The sequence below is a fragment of the Phyllostomus discolor genome, chromosome 6, assembly GCF_004126475.2.
Source record: "Phyllostomus discolor isolate MPI-MPIP mPhyDis1 chromosome 6, mPhyDis1.pri.v3, whole genome shotgun sequence".
Classification (NCBI taxonomy): Eukaryota; Metazoa; Chordata; class Mammalia; order Chiroptera; family Phyllostomidae; genus Phyllostomus; species Phyllostomus discolor.
The window spans coordinates 161,004,970-161,018,417 of NC_040908.2; the positions used below are offsets into that span (position 1 = coordinate 161,004,970).

The 13,448-nt window shown below is 37.4% G+C and overlaps 1 protein-coding gene across 2 annotated transcripts in view; it reads left to right on the forward strand.

Annotated features, from left to right (window-relative positions):
* Window positions 1-13,411, forward strand: part of ZFP91 (ZFP91 zinc finger protein, atypical E3 ubiquitin ligase) — a 42,035-nt gene extending 28,624 nt beyond the window's left edge. The window contains exons 3-11 of one of the 2 annotated variants that reach the window (XM_028517411.2): window positions 714-926; window positions 1,172-1,208; window positions 1,863-1,964; window positions 2,432-2,566; window positions 4,437-4,487; window positions 4,872-4,950; window positions 6,092-6,206; window positions 9,270-9,369; window positions 9,715-13,411. In XM_028517411.2, the coding sequence (XP_028373212.1) occupies window positions 714-926; window positions 1,172-1,208; window positions 1,863-1,964; window positions 2,432-2,566; window positions 4,437-4,487; window positions 4,872-4,950; window positions 6,092-6,206; window positions 9,270-9,369; window positions 9,715-10,225 (1,343 nt within the window). In that variant the 3' untranslated portion in view covers window positions 10,226-13,411. The remainder of the gene's footprint in view (window positions 1-713; window positions 927-1,171; window positions 1,209-1,862; window positions 1,965-2,431; window positions 2,567-4,436; window positions 4,488-4,871; window positions 4,951-6,091; window positions 6,207-9,269; window positions 9,370-9,714) is intronic. The other variant, XM_036029482.1, reaches the window with a different exon arrangement.
* Window positions 13,412-13,448: the final 37 nt, after the last annotated feature.

Sequence of the window (13,448 nt, forward strand, 5' to 3'; positions counted from 1 at the left end):
TGTTTATGTAGTCAAATGTATAAGTCTTAAGATGTGAAATTTTGTGCTATTCTTAGAAAGGCCTTTTCCATTCTGAGATTATTAAAAGAATCTTGTATAATAAAATAGGCTCACTTTTAAAACACTGACTTATATAGATACAATTAATAAGCTACTCTAGGTTTGAAAGCAAATTCCTAAGTTTTTATTATCTCTTTTGCAGATAGAGGTGACCCCAACCTTACCTCATTCTCCCTTTAAAGTATGGGAAAAAATAGGTAACAAGAATCAAGAGAAGGCATTACCATTATGGACTTTCTTGGTTATTAAAACATTTAGATCTATGGCTTTCTCATTCCTCTGTACTTGTAGTCGTTTTTCTGGGACCACTTTTTTAGTTTAGGTTCTTTTGTCTTAGATCTAAAGATTAGAATTTCATGAATTGAATTACTTTGTTATATTTTACATACTTTTTTTAGCATTTCACATTTTAGTAGATAAGCAATATAAAATTACTATTTTGCAAAATGAAGGTGTTTCTTTAGAGGTGGCAATAAGTTTTCTCTGATTCTTCTCTAATTCTGTTTCTATTATTTTGTTTTAAAAGATGAGGAGTTTTTTCCATGGGAAAAAAAGGTGTATCTCTCCTTGACTGAATTTACAATAGTAGGTATACAAAGATGGTTTTAGATATACCGTAAACTTTAAAAAGAATGGTATATGTTTTCATCTAGATCCCAAGGAAGAGAAAGAGGAAGAAGACGATTCGATCCTCCCTCAGGAAGTTTCCATCGCTACAACCAGGCCTAGCCGGGGCTGGCGCAGTAGCAGCAGGACATCTGTCTCGCGGCATCGTGACACAGAGAACACCCGAAGCTCCAGGTCCAAGACTGGTTCATTGCAGCTCATCTGCAAGTCAGAGCCAAATACAGATCAGCTTGATTATGGTATGGTGAAAACAGAGAATAGTTAAGAACCAGTTGCCTGTTGCTTTTAAACATAATGTTGAACATTTACCAAAACAGCTTAACTGTTTGTGTAGGTGTGCTGAAATAAACAGGAAGGGCTCTTATTTTGACAATTTGGAGACAACCTTTTGTGTGATTACCTTGGGCAATAATTTGGTCTCTTAGCTGCACAGAGAAAATACAGCTACATAGGTAATGTTTTGTTTGGCTTTATTTTTTTCCAGAAGTTGTAGAAGAGCATCAATCTACAGGTGGCATTAGGTAAGGAACATTTCATATTTAAACTCTTGGGGACATAGAGCACAATCACATTGAATTACAGTTTTTTTCTACTTTAAAGAAAATTTAGCTGTAACAGAGAAATTAACTTCAGTTTGGTATTTAGTTTACATTCCAAATTGTTCTTCATTAGAGCATTAACCGTGTAATCCTTAGTCATGTCTTATGCATATTCTGTGTTTTGGTCAATTTCATGCTAGGCACTAATAGGAAATATAGGTATTTAGACCAGGTTTTTGAAATTTTATCAACATCTTTTATGATAAGTCACATGATTATTTTTGATCTGTTGATAGGTCTTTTTTGATACATCAGGTTATTACATACTGTATTATAAAGTCAATTGATTTTTAATTATTCACGCCATTGAGCTGTCATCACCTTGCCTTTATTTAACAAAGTAGTGACATTGGATTTTGAGTTCCAATTATTCTTTAGGAAAAGGAGCTAGATTGCAATTCAACTGGATTACAAATATAAAAATTTTAGATGACTTACTGTGAATCTTTGTCTACCCCCCAGAAAATTACCTAATAATATGCAATACATGTTTTGGAAGCACATATACTAAAATTAGAAAATTCCCTCAGATATAATTGTTACAACTAGAATTTCTAATCTTTATTTGCTTTTTAGTAGTGATGAGGAGGAGGAGGAAGAAGAGATGTTAATCAGTGAAGAGGAAATACCATTTAAAGATGACCCAAGAGATGAGACCTACAAACCCCACTTAGAAAGGTATCTCATTTTACTCTAGACATGTCAGTGAAAATAAGTTTGGAAAGCACTGTTGCATGTTTTTATTTCCCCTTGTTGCCAAACTACTAGTGGGTATAGACTTAATTTTAAGTGGATAATTACTTACACGCTTATTTTGCAAATTTAGCATGATCTTATTATCCCTGGTACAACCCTCTCTTCCATTATGAACTTTATTTTGATCATATCCATATTATCCTTATATCTGCATGTTTTATCATAATAAGATAGGAATTGCCTGAATGCTTGGAATTTTCTACTTTTATCTGGTTTCTCTTTACAACTATAGTGAGAATTCATTTTAAGGCATCTTTAGCCTTGAGTCATCCCATAGGCTTGAAATATCAATAAATTGATGTTAACCCCAGGCTTTACCTTGTTGTCAAGTTTTCCTTGAAAAGGATACTTTGCAAGATACCAATGTTGAAATGTATTTGTGTTTTCAGGGAAACTCCAAAGCCCCGGAGAAAATCCGGGAAGGTGAAAGAAGAGAAAGAGAAGAAAGAGATTAAAGTGGAAGTAGAGGTAGAGGTGAAAGAAGAAGAAAATGAAATTAGGGAAGATGAAGAACCTCCTAGGAAGTAAGTGGGCATTACTAAAAGTGGAAAGTTAACATTTTGAAGTCATTAGTGGGAAAAAGTGTGGGAGTGTGAAGTGGGATTTGATGTATACATACAAAGTGGGGCAGAGTAGGTTTGCATTTGTTCTGAAAATACTACAATAATTAATAAGTAATAATACAATAATAAACTTTCACATATAGCTGTACACCTGTTTTTGCCCCTCCCTGTCTTTCTGTCTCAAGTAGCTGACATTTGTATTGCAGGCACTCTCCTCAAATGCTTGAAAAGTTTAATTCAAGGCAGTATTAGAGATACATAAATGAATGGGTAGGGCAGTAGGTAGGTAAAGGGATGAAGAAGGGATAGAACAGCAAGCAAAGAGTATGGCAAGTGTGGATTGTCAAAAAAGGGCAGATAAGGCAAATGTACTGTATTTTGCCATGTATAATGCGCACCCGCATTTTTTGTTCAAACTTAAAGGAAAAAATCTTTCATTTTAATTTTTTAATGTGATTTCTTATTTATTTATATTTAGATACTTGTTTTTTGTATTATAAAGGAGTTCTAGCATTTATTTCTGAACATACAGATATTGTTACAGCTTTCTGGAGTTATACTTTTAATGCATAAGCATAAGTAAAAGAGTTAATATTTATATAGGTATGGAATTAGTACTACCCATGTATAATGTGCATCCTTATTTTTCCTTCAAAAATTTGGGCAAAAAATATTGCACATTATATATGGGAAAATATGGTAATGACCTTGACCAGGTGAAAGACTTTCTGTCCAGCAACCATTTCTCATATTTTTTTAAGGTTAAGGTTTTTTGGTTCTATTACACCTAGATTATAGTTTATATTTTAGGGGTCTTAGATAATAGCCTTTCATTCTACTTTTTAAATTGATGAAATTTAAGCAGTAGACTTTTCACTGAAACAACTCTTCATGTAGTAACTGAGGTTTATCCAAATCTTTCATAGTACTGTATAGTTTATGAATGGTATATATTTGATTTGTGATATAGACTTACTTGAAAGTAAAATTAGTTCAGAGTGAAATCTTTGGTTTGCCAGTTATGTATGTAACTTTATGTATTCTGGGTTATCCTTTGTTTCTGCCACCTGCTCTTTGGTCTTGAGTATATACGAGGTCTGTCCAGAGGTATGCAGCCATATAATATGAAAAATAGAGACATTTATTGAAGAAGATAACACATGAAACACTGTACATAAGACAATGATGCTTTAGTCCCCTTCAAAGTAGGCACCTTAAGACCTCACACAGTTCTCTCAATCTCCAGAAGCTGCCTTATCATATTTTCATGAATCTCATTGACAGTCTGAAGTCTCTTCCCTTTGAAAGGTGATTTTAGTTTTGGGAAAAGCCAGAAGTCACAAGGCGCCAAATCTGGGTTTTAGGGGGGCTGAGTCACCTGGGTGATTTGATATTTTGCCAAAAACCCTGCATAAGAAGTGATGCGTGAGTGGGTGCATTGTTGTGATAAAGCTGCCAATCACCAGTTGCCCATAGCTGGCCTTCTGCATCTGAATAGTTTTCACCGGGGAATATTCAAGCTTAACACAAAATGTGATACAGATTCGTTACTCTACTCATTCAGTCATTTTGAATGCAACGGCCACACAGAACACATGCTCACTCAGTGGTATCTGCTGCCCTCACTAACTAATACAGTGAAGTCATTGTTCATGCATGCACATCCCGGTCCACTCTCCTTGGCTGCCAGGTTCCATCCATATCCAGCAAACTTTGCATTATATTAACTGGCTGGACTTTTTCCAGACAGGCCTTCTATGTCTTCCACCATCCTTTACTCAATAAGCTTCAATCCAGAATATTTGAAAAATTTACTCTTTTTTAATTATAGGAGAGGAAGAAGGCGAAAAGATGACAAAAGTCCACGATTACCCAAAAGGAGGTAAGAATTTATACTTCTATGTTGTTTCAGGTGGTAGGCACTTTACTTAAATATGTAGTAATAATAATACTGCAGGAAGGGACAAAAGCAACTTTGTCAATGTCCTTGATGCAAAGTTACTGTGTTTATTTCTTTGGCAGGATCTAAATGTTTCTAAAAATCTTAGTACTACTTTACCTTTTGAGAGTTACTAGTTTACTTTGTATTATTTTTTATAAACATTATTAAACATTTTGCAAATTCCGGTTAACTTCTAACAACTTAATGTGCAAACTATATAATAGTGTGAAGTTACTATTCCCTAATAGTGCAGTTTCAGTTAAAGGTCACTGGGCCGACTGCTTCTTTTCTGTTGCTGATTTTTTTCCTGCATGCTGATAATAGGAAAAAGCCTCCAATCCAGTATGTGCGTTGTGAAATGGAAGGATGTGGAACTGTTCTTGCTCACCCTCGCTATTTGCAGGTCAGTGAAATTGTTATGTAAGGCAGCTTTTCGGGTTGTGTACCATTACTAGTTCTCAAGCTTCATGAGACTTTATAATATGTGAATTTGTGTAGGTTTTATCATTGACATGCAGTGTCAAGAAAATTCTTTAAACATAAAATTACTCCAGTCATTGTGTTAAAAAAGAAAAAGAAAGAAAGAAAGAAAAGTATCCAAGAACCCAAGCCCAAACAGGATTTCCTTGGAATATTGGAAAATTCCAGTGTTTCCTATTGTGGTGTAATAATACTTCTGCTCTGAAATGATTGTAACAACACACGAAGACACAGATGAATAGGTTTTTAAAGTGTGTATTTAAAAAAAATAAAATTAGTAACTCAAACCAGGGATTTCTTGAATACTGTTTAAAATAAATTTTAAAAGTTTAAAATGAGTAGGTTTTTTTTAATGTGAGTGAAGATACAGCTTATGTTTAGGTCTCACAGAAAACATGAAAGTGAAATACTAATAACTAAAGCTGACTGATATTTAGTTTAGCAGCAAATGTAACATGAGATGCAGGCCTTACTTTCTGATTCTGGCTGTGTTATAATAGTAATAGCTAGTGTTCCTGTGCTATATACCATTTGCTGCACTAAGCACCATACAGTATGATCTTAGATTTCCCACAACACTAAGAGACAGGTGATCTCTTTTTTTTTTTTTAGATTTTATTTATTTATTTTTAGAGAGGGAAGGTAGGGAGGGGGAGAGAGACACACACATACACATCAATGTGCTGTTGCTGGGGGCCATGGCCTGCAACCCAGGTATGTGGCCTAACTGGGAATCGAACCTGCAACACTTTGGTTCGCAGCCCGCGCTCAATCCACTGAGCTATGCCAGCCAGGGCCAGGTGATCTCCATTTTATCAATGAGAACTGGAGCTTACAGTATTTCAATTCATATCTCCTGAGATCACACTGCTTGTAAATGACAGGCCCAGATTGGAATCCAAGGTTATTTCCATAGCTTGTGTTCTTACTTAACTAGTGGATTATATTGCCTCTCTATCCATGTACAAAGTATTTGATATTCCTTCAGTGCTTCTGACTTAGCAGAGGAACATATCTAGGAGGCCTTAAATTTTAACCCTCTTCACTTTCTTCAACTGTTTCAGCACCACATTAAATATCAGCATTTGCTGAAGAAGAAATACGTATGTCCCCATCCCTCTTGCGGGCGACTCTTCAGGCTCCAGAAGCAACTTCTGCGACATGCCAAACATCATACTGGTACTTTCAAAATAAAATATTTTGTCAAATAGATAAATGCATTATACTTTTAGGTGTAGATTGGTAATGATACATTTTTTTCTAACACAAATCTTCAGAGTCTACAGTCAAGTGTGAAACACAGAAAAGTAAAATGTAATGACATAAATTTTACAAGGGATGAACAAACCAGGGCTTTTGATTCTTTTTCCTTTATTTCTGTGAGAACTTTTATGACCTGGATGATGATCTTTTGTTGAGTGAATACTGTGTGTCAACTGTGGACCAAACACTTTACATACGAGGTTTGTCCCAGAAGGTGTCCAGCCATATAATATGAAAAATACAGGCATTTGTTAAAAAAGATACAAGACACAAGAAACATTGTATGTAGGACAATGACACTTCAGTCCCCTTCAAAGTAGGCACCTTTGGACTTCACATAGTTCTCCCTGTTGCCAGCAGTCTGAAATTTCTTCTTCCCTTTGAAAGGTGATTTTAGTTTGGGAAAAGCCAGAAGTCACAGGGCACCAAATCAGGGCTGTAGGGGGGCTGAGTCACCTGGGTGATTTGATGTTTCACAAAAACCCTGGACGAGACGTGATACATGAGTGGGCATATTATCATAATAAAGCTGCCAATCACCAATTGCCCATAGCTGTCGCCTTCTGCATCCAAATCGTTTTCATGGAGGAATATTCAAGCTTCATACAAAATGTGATGTAGATTTGTTGCTCTACTTGGTCAGTCATTTTGAATACAACAGCCACACACTACACATGCTCACTCCGTGGCATCTACTGTCCCCACTGACTAGTACAATGAAGTCATTGTTGTTCACCCATGTACATTCCAGTCCACTCTCCTTGGCTGCCAGGTTGCATCTATGTTGAGCAAACTATTCTCATTGTATTAACAATGGCTGGACTTTTTTCCGACAGCCATATTGTATATTGTTGCGTATCCATCCATTCAGCATAACTAAGTTTGCTGTGTTGGTTTTATTTTGCAGCCAAGAAACCAGAGGCTTAGCAACATTAAGTAACTTACTTATGTTCACACAGCTAATTTTTGGCAAAACCAAGATTTTCTAGTTCTGCTTCAGAACTAGAAACAGAAGGTTATAGATTAGGAGTGAGAAGTAGGAAGAAGAAGCCCAAATGGTTAAAAGGTTAGCTTATAGTTTATGGTAACCACTAAATGGCTCCTGGGACTTCTGCTGCTGTCGAAGTCGTAAACGCTAGCTATTAAGCTCACATGTAAACTCCTGCAGGAGAAATTGACACAAAAAGAGAAACCAAGTGTCTCAGTAATTCAAATTACAGAATGAATTCAAATTCTGTTCATTTTTAGCCATTGACAGTTTCAGGGCAGTGTAGCTAATAGGAACAATTTGGGCTGGATATTAGAGCTAATAGAGTGCGTGCCAGACACTTGATTGTTCCGTACTACCTTCTCAATATTTGTAGTCCTAAGACTAGGAATTGCAGTGGCAAAAATGCCACGTCTCCTGCCCAGGGTCATACTGATACATGTACCCTTTGCATCATTTACCGTATGTGCAACTTAAGCAAGTTTCTTAACTTTTTCTCTTCTTACTTTCCTCATCTGTAAAATAAGAATATTAATGACACCAGCATTACAAGGATGAAATAATACATAATGTGTTATCACATAGGGCCTGCCATAATAGTAGATTTTCGAGAAACGTCAGGATTTGAATTTAGGTCTCTTTCATTCCAAAGTCCACAGTCTTTGCATTGTGCTATGTTTCTTCAGAAGAATGCTATCTGTACTCCGTTTCTTGCTAGCTGCTGCCATTTCCCCACTCTTCGTCCTGTGAGACTGTCTTGTCCCACAGAAAACTACTTTCTGATAACCAGTTTAGACTGTTCAAGCTAAATATTACAAGCCTGCTGTGACAAACTCTTTTAGAAATTCAGTATATTCCAAATATTTATATTTGGTTAATACAATTCTATGATGTCAGTGTAGGGTTTTCCTTCTCCAAATTAGTATATACAGGCTCTCTTTGAAAATATAATTAATTTAAACAAATGGATACCGCATTCTTGTTTGTGATACTACAGTGGAGCTGGACAAGTGGAGACCTGGGAGATACTAAGAGTTGTCTCTGGGTTAGAACTGTGTTTTTTTATATTACTACTCATTGTATAGGAAATAGCCTGGTGAGTACTGGTGGCATCACTTGAGCTCTTGTTCGAGATACAGAATCTCATGCCCTGCTTCAAACCTGCTGAAGCAGCATCTGCGTGTAACAGGATGCCCAGGTGATAGTTCTAAGTACATTTAAGCTTGAGAAAAACTTGGCTCTTCTCCTATACTTAGTTTTAAAACTGTTTGGGTTTGGGTATGGGATTAATTTATTTGCCTTTTAACTTTCACTGTGTTTATAATAATTTTAAGGGAAAGGCATAGAAAATGTAGTGTTCATTCATTCAACAAATGATATTAAGCATCATTTTGTCCACTCTTGTGAACCAAGTGATAAGGAATAATTAAGTACAGTGCTCCTTTGCCACATAGATTCCACACTGTGTCACCAAATTCTTCAAAATTCCTGTGAAATTTGGGGGCTTATGAAATGAAAGAGGGGAGGTAGTTGAATGGTACAGAAGATGCAGGGTAGGGGAGAACAAGGTAAATTACAGGTACTGTGCAGTGTATTTGATAGCAGCAACTTGAATGTTTTGAGAGAGGTGTAAATTGTTTATCTTGGGTCACATTTTTTAAAGAATAAAAATCCATGGAAAATGTAGTTTGCTTGCCAAGCAATTTATGCAAAATCTGGATTACTGATTAAGATTAGGATTTTAGTTCTTGTCTATTTCTATCCAGTTTTTTAAAAATAGATCTTTATGCTACTGAATGTTTGTAGCAAAAATGGAAAAAAAAAATCCTGTATATTCTTGATTTTTTGTTTATCCAGTGTTTATACATTGAAAACAGTATTGCTTTTACTCTGAATCGACTTACCTAATCTGTTTATTGTAAAGTAGGGAGAAAAATACTGAGAGAGAGGGATTCTGAGTGGAACACTAACCATATTATTTTTCTTCTTAGATCAAAGGGATTATATTTGTGAATACTGTGCTCGGGCCTTCAAGAGTTCTCACAATCTGGCAGTGCACCGGATGATTCATACAGGCGAGAAGCCATTACAGTGAGTATTTATTTATTGGTAAACATCTAGGTGAGAAGGACCATCTATCCTTCTTGAGAGTTAGTCCCTTTACAAAAATCTCAGCTGCCACTATTTACTTTTACCAAATTAGAGTGGGTATTGTTTAGGGGAGCTACTTAGTGGACTTTTTCTTGTTTCTTCCGTCTTCTAAACAAACAGAAGAAAAAAACCAGATTAGTGTTCATCTGGTAACTTTTCCTAGTCTTTCACAAGTATATGCTACTGACAACTGTCTGTGTTTGTGACCTCTTAAGTTCTCACCCTGACTCTGAATGAGAATCCTTTCTCTATCTGATCAGCCATTTCCTCTTCTACTCTCCTTAGATGCGAAATCTGTGGATTCACTTGTCGGCAAAAAGCATCCCTTAATTGGCACATGAAGAAGCATGATGCAGACTCCTTCTACCAGTTCTCTTGCAATATCTGTGGCAAAAAATTTGAGAAGAAGGACAGCGTAGTGGCACACAAAGCAAAAAGCCACCCTGAGGTGCTGATTGCCGAAGCTCTGGCTGCCAACGCAGGCGCCCTCATCACCAGCACAGATATCCTGGGCACTAACCCAGAGTCCCTGACACAACCTGCAGATGGTCAGGGTCTTCCTCTTCTTCCTGAGCCCTTGGGAAACTCCACCTCTGGAGAGTGCCTCCTGCTAGAGGCTGAAGGGATGTCAAAGTCATACTGTAGTGGGACAGAACGGGTGAGCCTGATGGCTGATGGGAAGATCTTTGTGGGAAACAGCAGCAGTGGGGGCACTGAAGGGCTGGTCATGAACTCAGATATACTCGGTGCTACCACAGAGGTTCTGATTGAAGATTCAGACTCTACTGGACCTTAGTAGAAGGGAAGACTTTAGGCACTGGGACAGCTCAGACTTTGTACTTAAAAGATAAAAAGGACAAAAAAAATTTAAAGCATTTAAGATCTAGTGAAATAACTGAAGGGCCTGCTCTTTCCAATGTGGATCACAGCACACACACACACATACACACACACACCCTCCCTCCCTTCTCCCTCTCCTGACCCCTTTATAAAATTGATGTTGCCTTTATCAGAAAAGTAGACAAAAAAATAAGCTCTTAAAGTGAGGGTGATCCTCATGCTCAGTTCCAGCCAGGCAGACTTCCTGCTCATTAGCAGATCCCCTTTTCCAACCTATAATTCTTATATGCTTTGGATCAGCTTTTAACTCTGAGTAGTATATACTGTCCTATAAATCCCTTCTCCTCCTTTACTGCTGCCCTATGGTCTGGCTTCTACCCACTGCAGCACACTTATCCTCAAAGTATCATCTACTTCTAATCTCTGGAGGCTGGCAGCTTGACTTGGCACTTTAGAGCCCCTTAGCAGGGTGAGCTGTTAAAACAGCACACATCTCTCACCCCCTTTCCTCCGTTCCTCACTGGGTTTTTGAAAGGAAGGATACATGGGGACCACTTTGACCCCAGCACCTCAGTCCTCCTCCCAACACCTCCATATGGTTCTCAGTGGTGCTCACTTGCTTGGAAGCAGGCTCCCAGCAGGGAGGGGGCTGCCCTCTACATGGTCTCTGACCATAGCACAGGGCTGTGTATCAGTAAGACAAAAAAGTCCCAGTCTAATGGCAGAAATTTGCACTTTGAACATGTGTGTTTTTGTGTTGTGGAACCTGAGATTCCTTATTTATTAACGGAAAGTCTGATTTTTTTTTTTGTCTTTGTTGCTATATTTTGTGGGGCTGGGAGAGATTAGATTATTCTGACATGGGGTCCTTTTCCATAAGAGGTACTTTTGAAGGTAAGATAGATATAGGGTTGAAGAAGCACAGCCAGCCTCTAAAATCATAGCTCTCCAGTGGCCTTTAAGCTGGTCCTCAGCACTAATAAAATCACTACAGTAGCTTAGTGCTTTTTTGGAAGGCTTTTTAGGGAAGAATGTTAGATTTATGGTAATTAGTGCTCTGTGAATTTTTAAAGCATTGAGATTTAAGAATTTTGAGGGAATGAAGATGTTCAGGGTCTGAATTACAGATAAAAGATTTTCTCTTGCAAATTTGTTTTTGTTTTTATTTTGTTCCCATCATTTCTTTACACACGCCTCCCTGTTGGCCCAACTCTGGCCCCTTGCTGTGTTTTTGTTTTTGCTTTGCTTTATCATTGGTTCATTCCAGCTCCCGATTAGTGAAGGACACTGCCATTAGTGAAGGAATAGTCTAGGAGTCGTACAGTTTTAATTCAAAGAACACTGCTCTGTTATGTTTCCCTTTCAGTAACACCTGGGAAGAGGAAAGCCTTCGATAGACAACATTAGTAATAAAATAATTGCTTTGGCTTCCACCTGAAACCTTGGGATTTACCTCTTCCCTTGCGATAGGGATTTTCATGGGATGGATCGCTTCTTACTGTCCATGAAAGAGACTGGTATAAGTTCATAACTCCCAGAAGACGAAAAGCCTATTTCGGCTCATTTTTAGGGAGTTTCTGCCCTGCGTACCTCAGAAGCTGGAATTCGTGGCTTGCCCTATGCATTGTTTGTCAGAAATGCACGACGGCTGTTGGAAAGAATGATGTTCTGCTGAGAACAAAATAAGGAACAGCTTGTTTTTCACAAACACTAAAACTACAAAGTGTGTTAATTTTCTCTGGTTTTGTTTTTTTCCCCCCAGAAGAGGGGTAACAAAATGTCATCTCTGAAAGAGGCGTACTTTACACCCACTAGTGTCAGTGGTTGGGATGCCAGGAATCGGGAGTGCAACACCTACAGTGAACGGTCTTCAATGCCCTATTGTTTCTTTTCAGAGTGTTGCAGATTTGCCATCCCTCCAGTGTAGGGGTAGAAAATGGAATAAAGATAGAAGGGATGTAGAATATGCTCTCCTGCCCACAGTAAGGATTTGGAGTTGACTTTGGTATGTTGATTAGATCTGAAAATACTCTATGACTGATTGGACGGGTCTACAACAAAGTTGGTTTCCCGCCCCATGTAAGTCCCTTCTGTACTGTTTCACTAGCTAGCATCTGTTCCCGAAATTTACCTTTGTGTGTGTCACATTTATTTTATCCTTTGTGTCCATAAATTACAGTTTTGGAAGTTATCAGATATTTTAGCCATGTGCTCAAAAGCAAACTGCATAAAAAACTATAAGATAGAGGGAAGTATGTTCTTCCCTATCTCACACTCCTTTCCCTGCCAAAGACAACTAGTTAGTTCTAGTAATTAAAATTGTTATTTCTCCCCCCTTTTGTCTTCATAGCTACCTTTTACCTACAATTTACTCCAATAAATTATTGCAGTTTGTGATAAATTTTAAATATTTTCTATGAACTTTTTGTTTTTCCTTTTGAGAAAGGGATGCTAGTGTATGAAAGAGCTGTTGTAAGTAAAATGACTTATTCTGGGCCTTCTTCCCTTTTTCCTTCCTGCTCCTCATGCTGTTTATTTCATTGTCCTTCCAAGGAGCTCTTAATCTTAACACTGTGCATTTCCTACTCTTAATCAAATTCTGTTACCACTTTTTCCTACTACATGTTCTCCATTGTGAATTGGCAATTCTAGATTCTGAAAAGGTAGAGATACAAGCATTATTTCTGTGCTTCCCCCTTGTTTGATTGACCAGGGTTATTTTACGTAATTGAGACGTAATATGCTTCAGAGAATTTAGATAAACACTGGCCAGGATGACTGGGAGTAAAAAATATATATATATTAAGGTATGGAAAAGCATCCACATAGAGCACTTGAACCTCCTTTGTACCTATTTGGAGAAAAAAATATAAAGAATGTATTAAACCTGAGGTTATTACAGTCTGGTTGTTTGAAATACCATTTTTCTCTCCTGTCTTTTTCCCACTTTCCAATGTACTCAAAAAAATTAAAAAATTGTAATGGATCAATTTAAAATATTTTATTTCCTAAAAGCCTTTTGCCTATTGTAATGTGCAGGACCCTTCTCCTTTGATGGGAGAGACAGGTAGTTGCCTGAATCTAGGTTGAAAAAAGTTATGTAAAAAGAAATTATAATAAAAGGGATACTCTGCTTTTCAAATTCTTGTTTTCTCTTAATCTAGGTAAGGCATATCCAA